The following is a 20,203-nucleotide window of genomic DNA, read 5'->3' as shown; positions in this document are numbered from 1 at the left end:
AATTCCTCAGCAACAATGATCTGAAGGAGTGGTATTCTATGAAATGCTTCATAGTGCAGATTCTAAAAGTAGCCCGAAATCAAAGAAGCACAAAAATGTTTCTCCTTGAAAAGTAGCCCTTCAAAAGATTTAAGAATTCTAAACCTTGCTACATTATTTGAGCAATCGAGGTTTATAGTACACAGTATGTGGCATATTCTTAGAACAAAACCCATTTTTCCTCATAATTGAAGAGAGTGAAGGATTTATAACACTTAACGTTCCCAAACCACATAGATTGTCCTGGAATTTCCAGGAATCAAAGATTAATCTCCTGGACTCTGTTGTGAGCGACCTTCTCTGATAAGTTAAATAAGATTTAAAATAGCAGGTTTAGCAGTTGATCCAGTTGGATTTTAATATGCAATAGGCAGGTATCCTACCCCAAAGGTAGGACCAATTGGAATAAAAGAATCAGGTGAGTTTTTGTTGGGTGCAATATTGACAGATGTTAAGAGATATATATCTAAATTTCCTTTATCCTACTCAGATTATATGTCAGCCCATCTAAGAGTTAGAGAGAGAGAGATTGTTAGGACAAAGACTCTGTGGAATGGCAGCAGTGAGCAGCTTGCACTTTAATTCCAACTATCTAATCTTTGGCCCTCCACACATCTTGACATTTCTGTAGGTACCCATCTGCTCAACCATACTCTCATTTGCCCTTGTCTCCAATAAAGGCAGAACTCTCTCCCAATGTTCTTGCCACACTGTGCAGGTATGTGGCTGTGCACAGCCTGAAAAGTCCTGCTCACGTCTTGCTCTAAGATAAATGATGTACGTGCATGGTCATGCAAACAAAAAATTAAAGAGATCACTCACTGAAAAAAGATTTGTGCACAGCAACTAAATTTTAAAGGGAACATTACTCTCTCTCACCCTACCATTTCCCCCAGTTTGGCCCGCATCCCCACTCTTTTAAACCCAAGGGACATAGACTTAAATAGGTTTGGCAGGAAGCTGGCATTCATTACGAGACCTGGCTGGACGATATAGAACATTACCTGGTCCTGCTCTCCATCAAAACTGCTCACTATTCCAGGATCATCCTGAAAGAAAAGATAACCCATGGCTTCTTTTCTCTATGCAAACTGTCTATTTAAATCCCTCTCTCATGTCTCCTCCGCTCTCATCTCCAACAACAACTGTGGGGATCTCATGGACTTCTTTGGCAGTAAAGGCTAAGATGATCTGATCAGCCATTTCTGTCACTTCCCCCCTTCCCACTAGCCCATCAGGTCAAACTTCCTTTCAAGTTCTGCCTGCCCTAGCTCTGATCTTACATCTTTCACTTGTTTCTCCACCACCTCCCCTTCCATCTTGCCCATGAGACCGACCTCCTGTTCCCTTGAGCCCATATCCCCTCTGAACTGCTGACAATCAAACATCCCCACCTGGCCCCTATTTTAGCTAATATTGTTAATGGTTCTCTCTCTTCAGATACTGTGCCTCTCTCTCTCCTCCAAATCTGGCTCCTCAAAAAAAAAGTTATCCATGACCCTTCTGACCTTGCAAACCACCACTTCATCTCCAACCTCCCCTTGCACTACCAAATCCATCCAGATCTTTTCTGGAACTTCATGTTGAATCCCTCCAATTAGCTTTCCATTCCTGCCAAAATAGCTCTTATAAGAGTCTCAAATTGGGGGAGATGTTAATGTAGTGGGAATATCACTGGACTAGTGATGCTCTGGAGACATGGATTCAAATCCCATCATAACAGCTGGTGGAATTTAAATTCAATTAATATATTTTTAAAATCTGGAATTAAAGGCTAGTCTCAAAAATGGTGACCAGGAAACTATCATAAAAAAAATCTGGTTCACTCATATCTTTAAGAGAAAGAAATCTGCCATCCTTACCCAGTCTGGCCTACATGTGACTCCAGACCCACAGCAATGTGGTTGACTCTTAACAGCCCTCTGAAATGGCTAAGCAAGCCACTTAGTCCAAGGGCAATTAGGAATGGGCAACAAATGCTGGCCTTGCCAATAACGCCCACCCCCTATAAAATAATTTTTAAAATCTTACGCAACTGTGCCAGAGATAATCAATCCCTCATCCTTTTCAACCAGTCTGCAGCCTTCAACATGGTTGACCAGACGATCCTCCCCCAATGTACTTTTGCCGTTGTCTAGCTGGGTGACACTGCACTTGCCTTGCTCCATTCTTATCCATCTAGTCACGTCCAGGCAATCACTTGCAATGGCTTCTCTTCTTGCACCATTACATCTAGTGTTCCCAAAGAATCTTTCTTTGCCCCCCCTCCTATTTCTCACTAACATTTCTCATCTTTGGCCCCTCAATAACTCTGCAATTTCCTCCAGTTCCACATCCCTCTTGAGGTGTCTGTGGTCCTCAAATTCTGGTCTCTTGAATAACCCTGATTTTATTTGCTCCATCATTAGTAATCAGGCCTTCAACAGCCAAGACCCAAAGCTCTTGAATTCCCTTCCTAAACTTCTCCATCTCTTTACTTCTCTTTCCTCCTTTAAGTCACCCTTAACAGTACCTTTTTGACATAACTCTTGGTCATCTGCCCTAATATTTCTTCAAATGACTCATCAAATTTTGTTTTATAACATTCCTGTGAAGCACTTTGGGATGTTTTATGTTATAGGTGTTATATCAATACAAGTTGTTCTGCCATATAGGAATATCTCAAGGACTTTGAATCAGGTCCCATTCACTTGAAGTTTAGGACAACTATGGTATATCATTGTGTCATTGCTACAGTTAACCTGGTCAACTTGCAGGTTTGGCCTGATAGGTGGCAAGTAACAAGTGCCAGGCAATGACCATTTCCGTAAAGAGAGAATCTAATCGCTTCCCCCTGACATTCAATAGCATTATCATTGCTGAATACTCTATCAACATCCTGGGCTTACCATTGACCAGAAGTTTAAATGACCCTGATTATCAAGTATATTGGCATGCTTTATTGCACAAAAGATCAGCTGGATATACGTAAATGTTATGACGAGTTTAACATTGAATTAACAAAACATGGCAGAAGTATGCACTCTGTTGAGTGCCCTCTACACTTGTTGAGGGCAAAACTATAGCAGAATAGATAAAGGGGAACCATGACTTCTATCCATATATTCAATGGACTATATTTGGACTTTCAAAAGGTATTTGGTAAAGTACCACAAGAAAGGTTATTGCACATGATAAGGGCTCTTATAGTTGGGGAAATATATCAGCATGGATAAAGGATTAATTAAAGTGTAGAAAACAGAGAGTAGGAATAAAGTGGTCACTTTCAGAGTGTGCTGTACAGTACTGTGAAATATGCCCGCCACTTGCCATAAGCGGTGGATTGGCCACAGACATGTGGCGAATTGATACCCTTCATCAGGAGAGAGACCTTAATCAGATGGACATTAGGACCCTGCAACAACCCATTTGACTGAGGATGTGGTTCCAGACTCTGTCTGACACAGTCTGTGGCCACGTCAAAAGTAAGTAGAAAATCCTGTAGAAAAAATAATCCTTAACATTAGAAAGCTGCAGCTTAGCTGTATCAAGGCATAAGGTAAGGAGACCCCCATTGAAAAAAGTGAAAACATGTTGAAATGTTTTAGTTGCTACACTATATCTAAATGTTGTATAGTGATTAATTGCTGCTACTAAAAGTATTCCTTAACAGAGCTGCTGTTGAAAGGCAGTGCATTACTGCTCACTTCAGTCCTATCCCTCAATCCCAATTCATCTCTGGGAAATTGTTCCAAGATTCACCCCATCCTTTGTATATATTTTGTATAATCTGATGAACATTTAGCTAGCATCAAAATTCTATTAGACATCACTGTACTAATGGGATGCTGCAAGAATCAATACAGTGGCCTCAGCAATTTATAATATATACTAATTACTTAAATGAAGGGATGGAGTGTAATGTATCCAAACTTGTTGATGATACAAAGCTAGGTGGGAAAGTAAGCTGTGAGGAGGACACACAGGGCTGAATTTTCCCAATGTTGAAAATATTCAGAATGACCGGATCCCAGTCCTGCTCACTGACACAGCATATCTGCCAGCTTAATGTTATGGGAGATGGTCAATTAGAAGGCATTCGTCATCCATTAGGGACAGCAGGCAGGTTTGGAGGTGGGAGGAGGATACAGCATAACCCACTGCAAGGGGGGCCAGCAGCCCTCATTGTATCATCAGTGAGAGTGCCGCAATAGGAGGAGCAGGTGAGTAACGGAGGCATAATCAATATCAGGAGAACAGCCATCACTACATCAGATCGGTGACATCTGACTCCAGGAAATCCTCATTCTAAGGCAAAGTAGTAGCACGGGAAAACAGCAGCCTTGCTATTTTCATTAGTAACAATTAAAACTCCTTTAGGCTCCGACCTCCCTTTGCGAATCTGCCTCCTCTTAGTTGCCAGGGGGCCGACACATTGGGGGGGCCCGTGCGACTCATTAAGATTGCTGATTTTTAATAGTTGCCGTTAATTAGTCACTCAACAACCTAACTGGCATTCCACCACCTGGCATCAGACCCAGAGCGCCCCTGGGAAAAGCAGGTGGAGATTGGAACTCATCAGCAATGACATTCTTCTGAATTTGTTTGTTGTTCCCCATGCCTTCCCGCAACACCACCATCCATGCCCCCCAGCCTTCTAATTTCCATACCCACCTCCAAGGGCCTGGGAAAATTCAGCTTGCAGAATCTGTAAAGGGATATAGATAGGTTAGGTGAGTGGGCAAGAAGTTGGCAGTTGGAGTATGATGTAAAGAAGCATGAGGTTATTCTCTTCAGAAGGAAGAATAGAAAACAGAATATATTTTAAATGATAAGGAACAATTAATTATTGGTGTTCAGAGGGATTTTGGTGTCCTTGTACATGAAGTTAAATTGCAGATACAGTTAGCAATTAGGAAGGCAAATGGTGTGTTGGCCTTTATTGCAAGGGGATTGGAGTACAAGACTGAGGAATTGTATAGAGTTTTGGTAAGACCACACCTTAAGTACTGTGTACAATTTTGGTCTTTGTACCTAAGGAAGGACATGGTTAAATTAGATGGCTGTCAAGAAGATATGCTAAAAACAAAAAAACTGCGGATGCTGGAGATCCAAAACAAAAACAAAAACAGAATTACCTGGAAGAACTCAGCAGGTCTGGCAGCATCAGCGGAGAAGAAAAGAGGTGACGTTTCGAGTCCTCATGACCCTTCGACAGAACTTCAGTTCGAGTCCAAGAAAGAGTTGAAATATAAGCTGGATTAAGGTGTGTGTCGGGGGCGGAGAGAGAGAGAGAGGTGGGGGGGGGGGGGGCGGTGTGGTTGTAGGGACAAACAAGCAGTGATAGAAGCAGATCATCAAAAGATGTCAACAACAATAGTACAAAAGAAGACATAGGTGTTAAAGTTAAAGTTGGTGATATTATCTAAACGAATGTGCTAATTAAGAATGGATGGTAGGGCACTCAAGGTATAGCTCTAGTGGGGGTGTTTTTTTTAAAAAATAATGGAAATAGGTGGGAAAAGGAAAATCTTTATAATTTATTGGGAAAAAAAAGGAAGGGGGAAACAGAAAGGGGGTGGGGATGGGGGAGGGAGCTCACGACCTAAAGTTGTTGAATTCAATATTCAGTCCGGAAGGCTGTAAAGTCCCTAGTCGGAAGATGAGGTGTTGTTCCTCCAGTTTGCGTTGGGCTTCACTGGAACAATGCAGCAAGCCAAGGACAGACATGTGGGCAAGAGAGCAGGGTGGAGTGTTAAAATGGCAAGCGACAGGGAGGTTTGGGTCATTCTTGCGGACAGACCGCAGGTGTTCTGCAAAGCAGTCGCCCAGTTTACGTTTGGTCTCTCCAATGTAGAGGAGACCACATTGGGAGCAACGAATGCAGTAGACTAAGTTGGGGGAAATGCAAGTGAAATGCTGCTTCACTTGAAAGGAGTGTTTGGGTCCTTGGACGGTGAGGAGAGAGGAAGTGAAGGGGCAGGTGTTGCATCTTTTGCGTGGGCATGGGGTGGTGCCATAGGAGGGGGTTGAGGAGTAGGGGGTGATGGAGGAGTGGACCAGGGTGTCCCGGAGGGAGCGATCCATACGGAATGCCGATAGGGGGGGGTGAAGGGAAGATGTGTTTGGTGGTGGCATCATGCTGGAGTTGGCGGAAATGGCGGAGGATGATCCTTTGAATGCGGAGGCTGGTGGGGTGATAAGTGAGGACAAGGGGGACCCTATCATGTTTCTGGGAGGGAGGAGAAGGCGTGAGGGCGGATGCGCGGGAGATGGGCCGGACACGGTTGAGGGCCCTGTCAACGACCATGGGTGGAAAACCTCGGTTAAGGAAGAAGGAGGACATGTCAGAGGAACTGTTTTTGAAGGTAGCATCATCAGAACAGATGCGACGGAGGTGAAGGAACTGAGAGAATGGGATGGAGTCCTTACAGGAAGCAGGGTGTGAGGAGCTGTAGTCGAGGTAGCTGTGGGAGTCAGTGGGTTTGTAATGGATATTGGTGGACAGTCTATCACCAGAGATTGAGACAGAGGTCAAGGAAGGGAAGGGAAGTGTCAGAGATGGACCACGTGAAAATGATGGAGGGGTGGAGATTGGAAGCAAAATTAATAAATTTTTCCAAGTCCTGACGAGACCATGAAGCGGCACCGAAGTAATCATCGATGTACCGGAGAAAGAGTTGTGGAAGGGGGCCGGAGTAGGACTGCAACAAGGAATGTTCCACATACCCCATAAAGAGACAGGCATAGCTGGGGCCCATGCGGGTACCCATAGCCACACCTTTTATTTGGAGGAAGTGAGAGGAGTTGAAGGAGAAATTGTTCAGCGTGAGAACAAGTTCAGCCAGACGGAGGAGAGTAGTGGTGGATGGGGATTGTTCGGGCCTCTGTTCGAGGAAGAAGCTAAGGGCCCTCAGACCATCCTGGTGGGGGATGGAGGTGTAGAGGGATTGGACTTCCATGGTGAAGAGGAAGCGGTTGGGGCCAGGGAACTGGAAATTGTTGATGTGACGTAAGGTGTCAGAGGAATCACGGATGTAGGTGGGAAGGGACTGGACAAGGGGAGAGAGAAGGGAGTCAAGATAACGAGAAATGAGTTCTGTGGGGCAGGAGCAAGCCGAGACGATCGGTCTACCGGGGCAGTTTTGTTTGTGGATTTTGGGTAGGAGATAGAAGCGGGCCGTCCGAGGTTGGGCGACTATCAGGTTGGAAGCTGTGGGAGGGAGATCCCCAGAGGAGATGAGGTCACTGACAGTCCTGGAAACAATGGCTTGATGTTCAGTGGTGGGGTCATGGTCCAGGGAGAGGTAGGAGGAAGTGTCTGCGAGTTGACGCTCAGCCTCCGCGAGGTAGAGGTCAGTGTGCCAGACAACAACAGCACCACCCTTGTCAACGGGTTTGATGACAATGTCAGGGTTGGACCTGAGAGAATGGAGTGCAGTAAGTTCAGAGAGAGACAGGTTAGAATGGGTGAGAGGAGCAGAGAAATTGAGACGACTAATGTCGCGCCGACAGTTCTCAATGAAAAGATCAAGAGAAGGTAAGAATCCAGAGGGAGGGGTCCAGGTGGAGGGAGAATATTGGAGATGGGTAAAAGGAACCGTTCAACTGGGAGAGGACTCCTGCCCAAAGAAGTGAGCCCGGAGACGAAGACGGCGGAAGAAGAGTTCAGCATCATGCCGAGCCCGAAATTCATTGAGGTGAGGGCGTAAGGGTATGAAACTAAGTCCTTTGCTGAGCACTGAATGTTCAGCATCGGAGAGGGGTAGGTCAGGGAGTATAGTGAATACACGGCTGGGGTTGGGATTGGAAGAAAGGTGGGGACGGAGGGACAGGCAGGGGTGGAGGGTCCTAGATGGGTGTTGGTGTCGATGAGTTGTTGGAGCTTGCGTTCCTTAGCACTTGAGAGAAAGAGAAAAAGTTTCTTGTTGAGGCGTCGGATGAGCCGAAGGATAAAATGAAACTGGTAATGAAATGAAACTGCGCAGCTTTGTAAAAGGGTACGGCGGTGCTGCTGGAGGAAGAGGTCGAGTGTGTTCATATGGCGGCGCATATTTCCGTTATTTTAAAAAAAAACCCACTAGAGCTATACCTTGAGTGCCCTACCATCCATTCTTAATTAGCACATTCGTTTAGATAATATCATCAACTTTAACTTTAACATCTATGTGTTCTTTTGTATTATTGTTGTTGACATCTTTTGATGATCTGCTTCTATCACTGCTTGTTTGTCCCTACAACCACACCCCCCCCTCCACCTCTCTCTCTCTCTCTCCGCCCCCGACACACACCTTAAACCAGCTTATATTTCAACTCTTTCTTGGACTCGAACTCAAGTTCTGTCGAAGGGTCATGAGGACTCGAAACGTCAACTCTTCTTCTCCGCCGATGCTGCCAGACCTGCTGAGTTTTTCCAGGTAATTCTGTTTTTGTTTTTGTGTTGAAGAAGATATGCTAGATTGATTCCTGGGATGAAAGTGTTCTACGTGGAGAGATTGAATAGACTAGGCCTATACTCTTCAGGGAACAAGAGGTGATCTAATTGAAACATATAAGGTTCTGAGAGGCCTTGACAGGGTAGATACTGAGAGTGCGGTCGAAGTTCGGTCGAAGGGTCATGAGGACTCAAAACGTCAACTCTTTTCTTCTCCGCCGATGCTGCCAGACCTGCTGAGTTTTTCCAGGTAATTCTGTTTTTGTTTTGGATTTCCAGCATCCGCAGTTTTTTTGTTTTTAGATACTGAGAGGCTGTTTCACCGACTGAAGACTCTGGAACTAGGGATTATAGTCTCAGGTTAAAGGATCTAGGACTGAGGTGAGGAGAAATCTCTTCACTTAAAGCATTATGAATCTTTGGAATTCTCTACCCAGAAGGCTGAGAATGCTCAGTCATTAAGTATATTTAAGGCAGAGATTGATAAATTTTTGGACTCCAGGGGAATCAAAGGGAATAGAGATTAGGCAGGAAAGTGAAGTCGAAATTGAACATCAGCCATGATATTATCGAATGGTGGAGCAGGTTCAAGGGGTCATATGGCCAACTCCTGCTCTTAGTTCTTATGCCTTATCTTTCATACGAATAGAGTCTAAAAATGATGCAATGTTATTCCAGGTCACTGTGCAAAGCCAGGGTTTTTGCACCTTAAGTATTATGTTTTATAAATATTTTCTATGTTAAATAAAGCAACAACTTGCGCTCGAACACAATCTGTATCTTCATGGCCCGGCATATCCCCCACACTAGTATTGCTATCAAGCCAGGAGATCAACCCTGGTTCAATGAAGAGTGCAGGAGGGCATGCCTGGAGCAGCACCAAGCATACCTACAAATGAGGTGTCAACCCGGTGAAGCTATAACACAGGACTACTCGTGTACCAAATAAGCAGCAAGTGATAGGCAGAACTAAGCGATCCCACAACCAACGGATCAGAACTAAGCTCTGCAGTCCTGCAACATCCAGTCGTCAATGGTGGTGGACAATTAAACAACTCAATGGAGGAGGAAGCTCCACAAATATCCCCATCCTCAAAGATGGAGAAGCCCATCAAGGCAGTGCAAAAGATAAGGCTGAAGCATTTACAACAATCTTCAGCCAGAAGTGCCAAGTGGATAATCCATCTTGGCCTCCTTCAGAGGAGCCCAGCATCACAGGTGCCAGGCTTCAGCCAATTTGATTCACTCCACGTCATATCAAGAACCGGCTGAAGGCACTGGATTCTGCAAAGGCTATGGGCCTTAACAATATTCTGGCAATAGTACTGAAGACTTGTGCTCCAGAACTTGCTGCGCCCCTGGCCAAGCTGTTCCAGTACAGCTACAACACTGGCATCTACCCAGCTGTGTGGAAAATTGCCCAGCTATGTCCTGTACACAAAAAGCAGGACAATTCCAACCCGGCCAATTACTGCCCCATCTGTCTACTCTCCATCATCAGTAAAGTAATGGAAGGGGTCATCAACTGTGCTATTGAGCTGCACTGGCTTAGCAATAGCCTGCTCACTGATGCCCAATTTGGGTTCTGCTAAGGCCACTCAGCTCCTGACCTCATTAGAGCCTTGGTTCAAACATGGACAAAAGAGCCGAACTCCCGACGTGAGGTGAGACTGACTACCCTTGACATCAAGGCAGCATTTGACCAAGTGTGACATCAAGGAGCCCTAGCAAAACTGGGGTGAATGGGAATCAGGGGGAAAACCCTCTGCTGGTTGAAGTCATACCTAGCACATAGGAAGATGGTTATGGTTGTTGGAGGTCAGTCAGCTCAGCTCCAGGACATCACTGGAGGAGTTCCTCAGGGTCGTGTCTTAGACCCAACCATCTTCAGCTGCTTCATCAATGACCTTCCTTCCATCATAAGGTCAGAAGTGGGGATATTCACTGATGATTGCACAATGTTCAGCACCATTCATGACTCCTCAGATACTGAAGCAGTCCATCTCCAAATGCAGCAAGGCCTGGGGCTTGGGCTGACAAGTGGCAAGTAACATTCGTGCCACATAAGTGTCAGGCAATTACCATCTCCAACAAGAGAGAATCCAACTATCGCCCCTTGATGTTCAACAGCACTACCATCACTGAATCCCCCATTATCAACATCCTGGGGGTTACCATTGACCAAAAGCTGAACTGGACCATTCATATAAATACTGTGGCTACAAGAGCAGGTCAGAGGCTAGGAATCTTGCAATGACTAACTCACCTCCTGATTCCCCAAAGCCTGTCCACCATCTACAATGCACAAGTCAGGAATGTGATGGAATACTCCCCACTTGCCTGGTTAGGTGCAGCTCCCACAACACTGAAGAAGCTGGACACCGTCCAAGACAAAGCAGCCCGCTTGATCGGCATCACCTCCACAAACATTCACTCCCTCCGCCACCAACACACAGTAGCAGCAGTATGTACCATCTACAAGATGCACTGCAGGAATTCACCAAGGATCCTTTGACAGCACCTTCCAAACCCATGACCACTATCACCTAGAAGGACAAGGGCAGCAGACATTTGCAAACACCACCACCTGGAGGTTCCCCTCCAAGTAAATCACCATCCTGACATGGAAATATATCATCGTTCCTTCACTGTCGCTGGATCAAAATCTGGAACTCCCTTCCTAATAGTACTGTGGGTGTAGCTACATCACATGGACTGCAGTGGTTCAAGAAGGTAGCTCACCACCGCCTTCTCAAGGGAAACTAGGGGTGGGCAATAAATGCTGGCCCAGCCAGCAAAGCCCACATCCTGTGAATGGATTTTAAAAAACTGAATGACAGTTAAAGATTAGCTAGGTTAAAAGCAGCCTTGTTTTAAAAAAAAAAAATCCTTTTTTTCAAAAGAGCATATCATTCCTGAGAATAAAACATCTTCCTTGAGGAGAAGAGTACTGAGAAGCAGTGTGTAACATTTTCATACATATAAAGCTTAAAATTGTGTTGCAGCATAATTTATGTAACTGTGTTTGCATCAAGTGCCCCTTTAATTTTTTTTAGTGATAGTTGCTTGTGTTTTTATCTGATTTGATATTTATAAAATAGTTATTAATGTATTTATGATTAAAATCATCCACCAGGTCTCCTCTGTTTTCTCACAAACACTGGAGGAAATTCTTGAACAATTTAATAATTTCAAATGATTTTTCAAAACATGGGACCAATCAGACCACTTGCTGATGCAAATTACTATGTGGCAGTATGACAGATTTGTGCCCACAATAAACTCCTATTTTCAGCATGAGCAATCATCAAGTGGAAACCAGATTGCCACCTGTGAAGCCTTGTTGTTCTGGAAAACAGGTTCATTTTGGACAGAGGGGAATTTGCAATTTGTTATACTATAACTTTGGAGCTGAATTTGAACTGTCAGGTTACATTGTACTTTGGTCTGGATTTGCTCCTGTCCTAACTGATGTGATGAAAGTGTTTCTCTCTTAGATCGCTGCCAAAGCTCTACTTGAACTGAATTTGGAAATGTTATCAGTTACTCAGAGATGGCACTATTGTGACTCTGTGCCATGTTATTGGGCATGAGACCAAATACAATTACAAGCACCTATCCAAAACTATCTGGGGAGGAGAACCACAAATTCATAACAAGGAGCCCAGTCAAGCTAAAAGCAAGCAGGGGGAGGCAGTGGCATAGTGGTATTGTCACTGAACTAATCTTCCAGAGACCCAGGGGAATGCTTTGGGGACTTGGGTTTGAATCCCATTATAAAAATCTGGAACTAAAAGTTGATGATGACTATGAAGCCATTGCTCATTGTTACTAAAACCCATCTGTCAGATCATGAGCAGGGGCATGTTATAAATGAAATATTAATATTTTTATTTTATTTTTATTTGCTGTTGGAAAACTCATCCCACCTGCTGCCGACTCCGGCGTGTGCCTGCTGACCGAAATATTGCACACTGAAGTTGGGATGCTCACCCAACAGCATCACGTGTCGTTTTACACTTGGTCGGGTTGGGCGCATGCCCGCCCAGCAAGCTAAAAATTCTGGCCTTAATGTTATAATCTGATCTTGTTCCTTATATAATTGCTGGCACCCTAGAACAAAGCACCTCCCACCCACCTCGGTAAACCTCCCCTCCTGTCCTTCTCTCATTCCTATTCTTTTCCCTAATTGTTCTTGCTCCCATCCACTGCTGTTCTTCCACCAAAATCTCTAGTCACTCTAACTGCATAATTCTCACTCTACTGTTTCTTTCTCCTGATGGCTCACCCCTTCTGAAGCTAATTGCTCAAATCTCTATTCCATTCCATATTATTCCACATCCTTAGATAAAAACAAAAAAACTGCGGATGCTGGAAATCCAAAACAAAAACAGAATTACCTGGAAAAACTCAGCAGGTCTGGCAGCATCTGCGGAGAAGAAAAAACCATTCCCCACAACAAGGCTACCTCTAACCACAACTTATAGGTTTTGCATACAGCAAAAAAAAAAACCCTTTCAACAGTACTGCTAAACCTTGCAAAACAGAGTTTGAATGACAAATTGAGACCATTAGTAAATACTAAATGTTCACCACCACCATCTGTGTGTCCCCCACACCCCCCCACCCCCACACCCCAAAACAACCCCATGGAAATTTAATTATGGCCCATTATTCTACCTTTGCTTTGATCGCATTGATGAAACAGCTTGTAGTGATTGTAAGTAAAACCTTTCATACTGTTTTGGAGATCACTTGGCTGTACAGATGAATCAGCCCTAAGCACTGGTAATCTTAGGGTTGGAGCTTTCCAGTCGTGGACCTTCTTCAAGCATGTAGCTTCATCAGGAGCTTTGTAAATAAAGTTTACTGTTCCTAACAACAAACCTATCTGATACACCAAGGGCAAAATTTTTAGCTCGGCGGGCAGGCAAGCGCCTGACCCGCTCGAGTGTAATATGATGTGCACTGACGTTGGGTGAGTCCCAACGTCATACGGTATTTTGGTCAGTGGGAGCGCGCCAGAGATGGCAGCATGCCCGCTGACAATTAAAAGGCCTGTTAAGGCCATTAACAAGGCTATTAAAAGAAATTTTTCATTGCCCGTCCAACCAGGTTGAGGTTTCCTAAAGCAAATAAAAATAAAATAAAAATTTATTTTTATTTAAATAAAATTTTAATTAATAACAGGTCTCCCTGCTCATATGACAGAATCACATGAGGGGACATGTTTTATAGTATTTTTAATTTCTTTATTATTATATTTTTTTACAACTCTTCATGGCCAAGGCAGCTCAGTACCTCAGGGAGATTCTGAAGTTCACGCTCACCCTCCTCCTCCTCCTGCCCACACAGGCAGCACTGAGCGCTGCCACTCACATTTCACACTGGGTGAGCCTTAATTGGGCCACCAGCATGAAATCGCCTTCCAGCCTCGATCGCGGGCGGCAGCCAGCTTCCCGATTGCCCCTGCCGAGCCCGCCCGACAAGGGCAAGATTCTGCCCCAAGTTTATTACACTTGGCAACGAGGATAAATAGCTCCAATGCTTCACCTCGCTTCCTGAATGTGAGTACATCGATTTTTAAGGGCAGAAAGAAAAGTAAACTCACCAGTCATGCCATTCTTTGGCAAAATTGACCCATATGACTTGTCCATAGAAGATTGGAGTCAATACATAGAGTGCCTAGGTTTCTACTTTGTGGGAAATGAAATAACAGCAGAGGAGAAGTAGAAAACAATTCTTCCAAGTATCTGTGGGAGCAAGACATATAACCTCATCCGTAGTCTGACGGCCCTGAACATGCACATTTCCAAATCTTTTAACGAGTTAGTACACCTCATGAAGACACATCTTCAGCCTAAGCAAAAGGACTCGCAGGCTTTACAGAGAGTACAATATGGCGCTGTTCTTCAGTTGGGGCGGGGACCTACCGCCGGGCGTGGCGCAAAAACCAAGGAGAAAACCGTAAAGTGGGAAACAGTTTCTACCAATCAAGAAACAAAAAGGAATACTGGAAGCATCTCACCAATGATTCAGGAATTAACTTGGTACCGACGAGGGGTGACCATGTACCAGAAACCTGCAGGTTTAAAGAAGAAGAATGCCACTACTGTCACAAAAAAGGGCCTGTTATGAAGCAATGCAGGGCGAAATCAAGACAGCCAATCAGACAGCAGACTAAGATGATTGAAGTGCACAATATAAGTGAACCAGAAGCTGCTGATACTGATATTTATTCCCTATACAATGTCAAGGCAGTGAAAACTGAACCAATCACTGTCACCCTTCAAATGGGAAGCCTCTAGTCTGGAGGTTGACATAGGCACCTCGACCACAACAGTGAGAGAATACATCTTTAAATACCAAAGTGAAGGTAACCAGCCATTGAATCTGAAGCAAACCACGGCTCAGTTGAAGACATATATTGCAGAGGCAACACAGGCGCAAGGCATCGCCTCTGTACCTGTATCCTACAGGCAACGGACAGCCCAGCTTCCAGTGATTCTTGTAACAGGTGAAGGACCTAATCTTCTGGGTCTCAGCTGGTTAAAACAAATTAAGCGCAACTGGTCAGAAATTTTTCAAGTTAGAACAGGAGGAAGTCCTGAGCTGTTAAAAAGTATGACAGTGTATTCCTTGATGAATTGGAAAAGATAAAAGCCTACAACAAATATTCGGAGGCAACATCCCAGTTCTTTAAGGCCAGACCTGTGCCTTACGTCCTAAAGGAGAAGGTGGATGCAGAATTGTGTTGCATAGAGAAGTTAGGAATAATCCAGCAAGTCCAATTTTCAGAATAGGCAGCGCCCATAGTCCCTGTGATGAAACCAAATCAAACTATTCACATTTGCGTAGACTACAAATTAACAGTGAACAAAGTTGCTAAATTAGATAAATATCCTATCCCGAGGATTGCAGATTTGAATGCTAAGCTAGCTGGAGGAAAATCCTACACCAAACTGGACATGAGCCATGCATACCAACAGCTAGAACTGGACAGCACATCTAGAGGGTATGTAACCATGAACACACACAAGGGCATGTGCCAATTTACACGCCTACCCTTTTGTGTATCATCTGCCTGCGTGGTTTTCCAAAGAACCATGGAACACCCACTACAAGGACTTCCCTGAATTGTTGTGTACCTGGATGACATCCTGACCACAGGATCAACGGAAACCAAACATTTGGCCAACCTAGAAGAGCTTTTAGGGAGATTTTTGGAGGCTGGGGTACGATTGAAAAAAGAGAAGTGTACTTTCCAAGTGACTGAAGTCACTTATTTGGATCATCAAGTGGATGCCCAGGGGTTGCATCCAATAGAGGAGAAAGTCAGGCCAATCAAGGAGGCACCCTCTCCAATGTCATTAAAATCAAGTCTTTTATGGGCATGATGAATTATTACAGTCGCTTCTTGCCAAATTTGTCTACAGTTTTGGCACCTTTACACTTATTATTGAAGAAGAACCATAGATGGTCATGGACGATGCAACAAGAAGAAGCCTTCATAAAAGTCAAGGAGCTATTACAATCATCTTGTCTGTTCACACATTATGGTATCAAAAGAATTAATATTAATCTGTGATGCATCTCCCTATGGTGTGGGAGCACTGTTGTCACACAAAATGGAAGATGGTTCCAAAAGGCCAATAGGATATGTCTCCCGAACCCTGTCTGCAACCGAAAAGGGTTACTCACAACTTGAAAAAGAAGGCTTATTTGTAATATTTGGAATAAAGAAATTCCATCAATATTTGCATGGTTGACATTTCACGATAGTGTCAGATCACAAGCCACTTATGGGTTTATTTAGTGAAGGTAAAGCAATTCCACCAATAGCCTCTGCCAAGATTCAAAGATGGGCTTTGATTTTGCTGGCATATGAGTACACCTTCATGCACTGTCCAGGTGTGCATAAAGCAAATGCAGATGCCCTCAGATGTCTTCCTTTGCCAAATAGCATTATACATGCCCCAGTGCCACAAGAAGTTGTACTTGTGTTGAATTTCCTGGACTCCTCGCTGTGTGAAGTCTGTGCGAAGCAGATAAAGAATTGGACAACCGGGATCCAATTTTATCAAGAGTCCGAGAACAGGCATTGCAAGGATGATCAAATCCACAAATCTCTGAAGAAATAAAAACATTCTATGCCCATAAAACTGAATTAAGTTGTCAAGATGGAATCCTGTTGTGGGGAGCAAGAGTCTTCATCCCTTCACAAGGAAGAGAAACCCCTTCACAGTGTGCATCGCTTCTGCGAAGCTATATCTGGTGGCCAGGTACAGACAGTGATATAGAAAAAATGGTTAAACTCTGTCTCCAGTGTCAGCAACAACAGAAGTTGCCTGTTTCAGCTCCACTGCATCTGTGGGAGTGGCCTGGTCAACCCTGGGTTAGACTACATATAGACATATAGGTCCATTTTCAGGTACTGTGTTTTTAGTGATCATCGACGTGCATTCTAAGTGGATGGATGTGTATGAAGTTGAACACCGAGATCGTGTGCAACTATGGAAAAGCTGCACCAATGTTTTAGTGTACATGGCCTATCAGAAGTTATTGTTTCGGATAACAGCACACCTTTCATTAGTTCAGAATTCCAGAAATTGATGAACTTAAGTGGGATTAAACATATCAAAACAGCACCATATCAACCCTCATCCAAAGAGTTGGCAGAAAGAGCAGTACAAACTTTTAAAACAGGAATGAAGAAATTATCCAAAGGAACATTAGAAACACAGATTTCACAATTTCCTCTCAACTACCGCACAATTCCTCATGCAACTACAGGTTCAACACCATCTGAATTACTAATGAAACACTGCCTTCGTACAAGGTTGGGTCTGGTGTCTCCTAACCTAGAGGGGGAGGTAGAGAAGAGCCACAGTAGTCAGAAAGTGAATCATAATAGTCACAGTAAAGCTCAAAAATTTACTGTAGGAGAGACAGTTTTCATGCAAAATTTTGGAAATGGACCTAGTTGGGTTCCTGGCATAATTGTCTCTGAAAAAGGAACTTTGTTATACCAAGTGGAAGGAGAAAACCGGATTGTTCAAAAACATCTAAGAAGTAGAGAGACACTCCAAGTGGAGTTACTCCACCCGAAATTGAAGCTGAACCTTTGATTCCTGAGGTGCCAGGTCATCATAGAATAGGCATACCTGAGGTCTCTGAAGTAAATAATTCTAAACTACCATTGTCTAAGGATGTCCCTGATGCCACAGTTCCTGATCAAGTCGATCCAGTGGAAGAATCTCAAGTCGTAGAGCTGCGTCTCTCTAACTGAGTCAGGAAACCACCTAAGAGATTTAATCTATAATCGCATGAACTGTATTTTTTGTATATGCTATGGATTAAGGTATTCTTGTAAATAAGAGACATAAAACAAAATTAAAGGGGGAGGAATGTAGTGATTATAATTGGTAGGAGAGGCCGCCTCCTTGATTGCCCTGACTTTCTCCTCTACTGGATGCAAACCTAGGGCATCCACGCGATGACCCAAATAAGTGACTTCAGTTACTTGGAACGTACACTTCTCTTTTTTCAATTGTACCCCTGCCTCAAAAAATCTCCTTTCATACTGTTTTGGGGATCATGTCACTGTACATATGAATCAGTGTGGGTAATTTAGGGGCGGAACTTTCTAGTCATGGACCTTGTTCGAGCATTTAGCTTCATCAGGAAGCGTGTAAATAAAATTTACTGCTTCCAACAAGAAACTTGTCCGATACACCAAGTTTATTACACAACTGAATTATTTTTGTTACTTAAACATGGTCATTTTTGAAACAGCGAGCTGAAGGCTGGTTTAGCAAAGCACCTCAGTTAGCATTTTGTTCACCAGGAGAGGGCGTTATGTTAACACCAGGAGAGTCTAACCCATAGCTATACAGTATTTAAACGTGAACGGAGGCGAAGGCGGGGGGCGGGGAACGGCTGGTCAGGGGGGTGCATATTGCTTGGCTTTAGTATGTCCTATCGACAGATTGGGCTGCAGGAATAAGCTGCTACTTTGGTATCATGGCACCCCTAAAACAAACCTCAGTGTCAGTTTAACTGAAGTCCTTGTTATTTTACAAGCGTGAGCTTGAAAGTAATGCTGTTAGAAAAAGCACGCCTCGTTAGTCTGGTACAGTAGCTCATTGGCATGTTCTGTGGATGTGCTCAATAGAGAAAAAAAATAGGTTTTTCCGTGAATCGACAAAATCTATTCTTGTTAATTAAGCAGTTATGTGCTCTGTGAATCAATAACCCTACCGGATAATTTATTTTCCCTGGACTGTAAAGAAAATGCTTAACGTAAGTTGGAAGTTTATTACCCAAGGCATTTCAAGCATGTAAAGAAATCATGCTTAATTAGAAAAAAAGTACAAATGCATTACATATTTCAAGAAAAAAAGAACACCAGCTGGTGACAAAACTGTACTTACTGTGGGAATGCTGCTGAGCCGAACTGACAGCAACCACCTCCACCCCTCCCAAATATATTAAAGAAACGAAGTTCCACTCAAATACGTATGTCACACTGACAACCTCCTTAACAGCGGCTAGTTTATGATATTCCATCTGCATCAACCTCCTTATCTCCCGCCCTCAGGCAAGAGCTGCAAAGTCGGTTTGCAGTTTCCTAAAGGTTCACTAACCCTCTGGGGTTAATATCAGCTCCCTTACATATAATTCCGTTTTAGTCGTATTATTTACAGGCTCCCGATCCAAACCCAACGCGAGTCAACGACAGTGACTCACTAAGGTAGTTAGGTTAACCAACTGCCTGAAAAATGGTCCCTTCGGGTCATTCGTCAACATAAACTAGACAAGTGATATACACGGTGTTTACCTTAGTGTGGGTGAGAGGGAAAATCATTCTGGCATCCCCGCACGATGCAGTGAAGCCCAGACAAAACCCACTATAGGATTGTATCGATAATGACAGCTGCCTGCTGCAGTCACTACCGTGAGTAATCACAACTAATGTACTGCGTTACCAACCCCAGTCCTCTCCACCCCCAACTACGGAGACGAGGAGACGTTAGAGCACAGAAAGAATCTTTCCCTCATGTTGAAACCTTATAGTTTGATTAAGAACAATAAAAAACAACAAAGGACACAGGAGCACTTCAAAAGTTAAGGAATATCAGGATGTACTTCAGCTTTAACTTCTGTTGATCTCAACACTGTTTAACTTGTGGCTCAAATTCTAATGAAATGGCAATTGACTAAAATACATATATTTAAAATCCTTTCTTCATCCAATTATCTTCTATTCATTCACAGAATGTGGGCATCACTGGACAGGTCAGCAACATTAGTAAATAGGTAGTAATTGAAAGTTGATAAATCCCCTGAACCAGATTTGCTTCATCCCAGAGTGTTGAAAGAGGTAGCAAGAGAGATAGTGGATGTATTGGTGGTTATCTTTCAAAATTCTATCGATTCTGGGAAGGTTCCTGCACACTGGGATGCAGCAAATGTAATCCCACTATTTAAGAAGGAAGAGGGAGAATGGAGAATTATTAGTCTGATATCAGTAGTAGAAAAAATGTTAGAATTTATTACAAAAGATGTTATAACTGCCTACTTAGAAAAGAATTGTAACATTGGGCAGATTCAACATGGAATTATGAAAGGGAAATCATGAATGACAAACTTGGGAGTTTTTGAGGATGTTGTTTATAGCATTGATAAAGGAGAGCCACTGGATGTGGTGTATTTGGATTTCCAGAAGGTTTCTGATAAGGTCCCACACAG

The 20,203-nt window shown here is 43.6% G+C and overlaps 1 protein-coding gene across 6 annotated transcripts in view; it reads right to left on the bottom strand.

The window, feature by feature from the left end:
* Positions 1–20,203, bottom strand: part of mctp1a (multiple C2 domains, transmembrane 1a) — a 733,548-nt gene that overhangs the window by 586,022 nt on the left and 127,323 nt on the right. For 2 of the 6 annotated variants that reach the window (XR_005942877.1, XM_041186932.1), the window contains exon 1: positions 19,293–19,422. The exons of 1 other annotated variant lie outside the window; for it this stretch is intronic. Coding sequence is in view for 2 of the 5 variants with exons in the window: in XM_041186932.1 (XP_041042866.1) it covers positions 19,293–19,319 (27 nt within the window). In the remaining 3 variants the exon portion in view is untranslated. Of the gene's footprint in view, positions 1–14,063; positions 14,206–18,885; positions 19,004–19,292; positions 19,423–20,203 lie in introns of those variants that run through there. 3 more of the 6 variants (XM_041186938.1, XM_041186936.1, XM_041186937.1) reach the window with 3 other exon arrangements.

This window comes from Carcharodon carcharias, chromosome 4, assembly GCF_017639515.1.
Source record: "Carcharodon carcharias isolate sCarCar2 chromosome 4, sCarCar2.pri, whole genome shotgun sequence".
NCBI lineage: Eukaryota > Metazoa > Chordata > Chondrichthyes > Lamniformes > Lamnidae > Carcharodon > Carcharodon carcharias.
The sequence above is the reverse complement of the archived record's forward strand: the minus strand, read 5'-3'. Positions and strand labels throughout refer to the sequence as shown.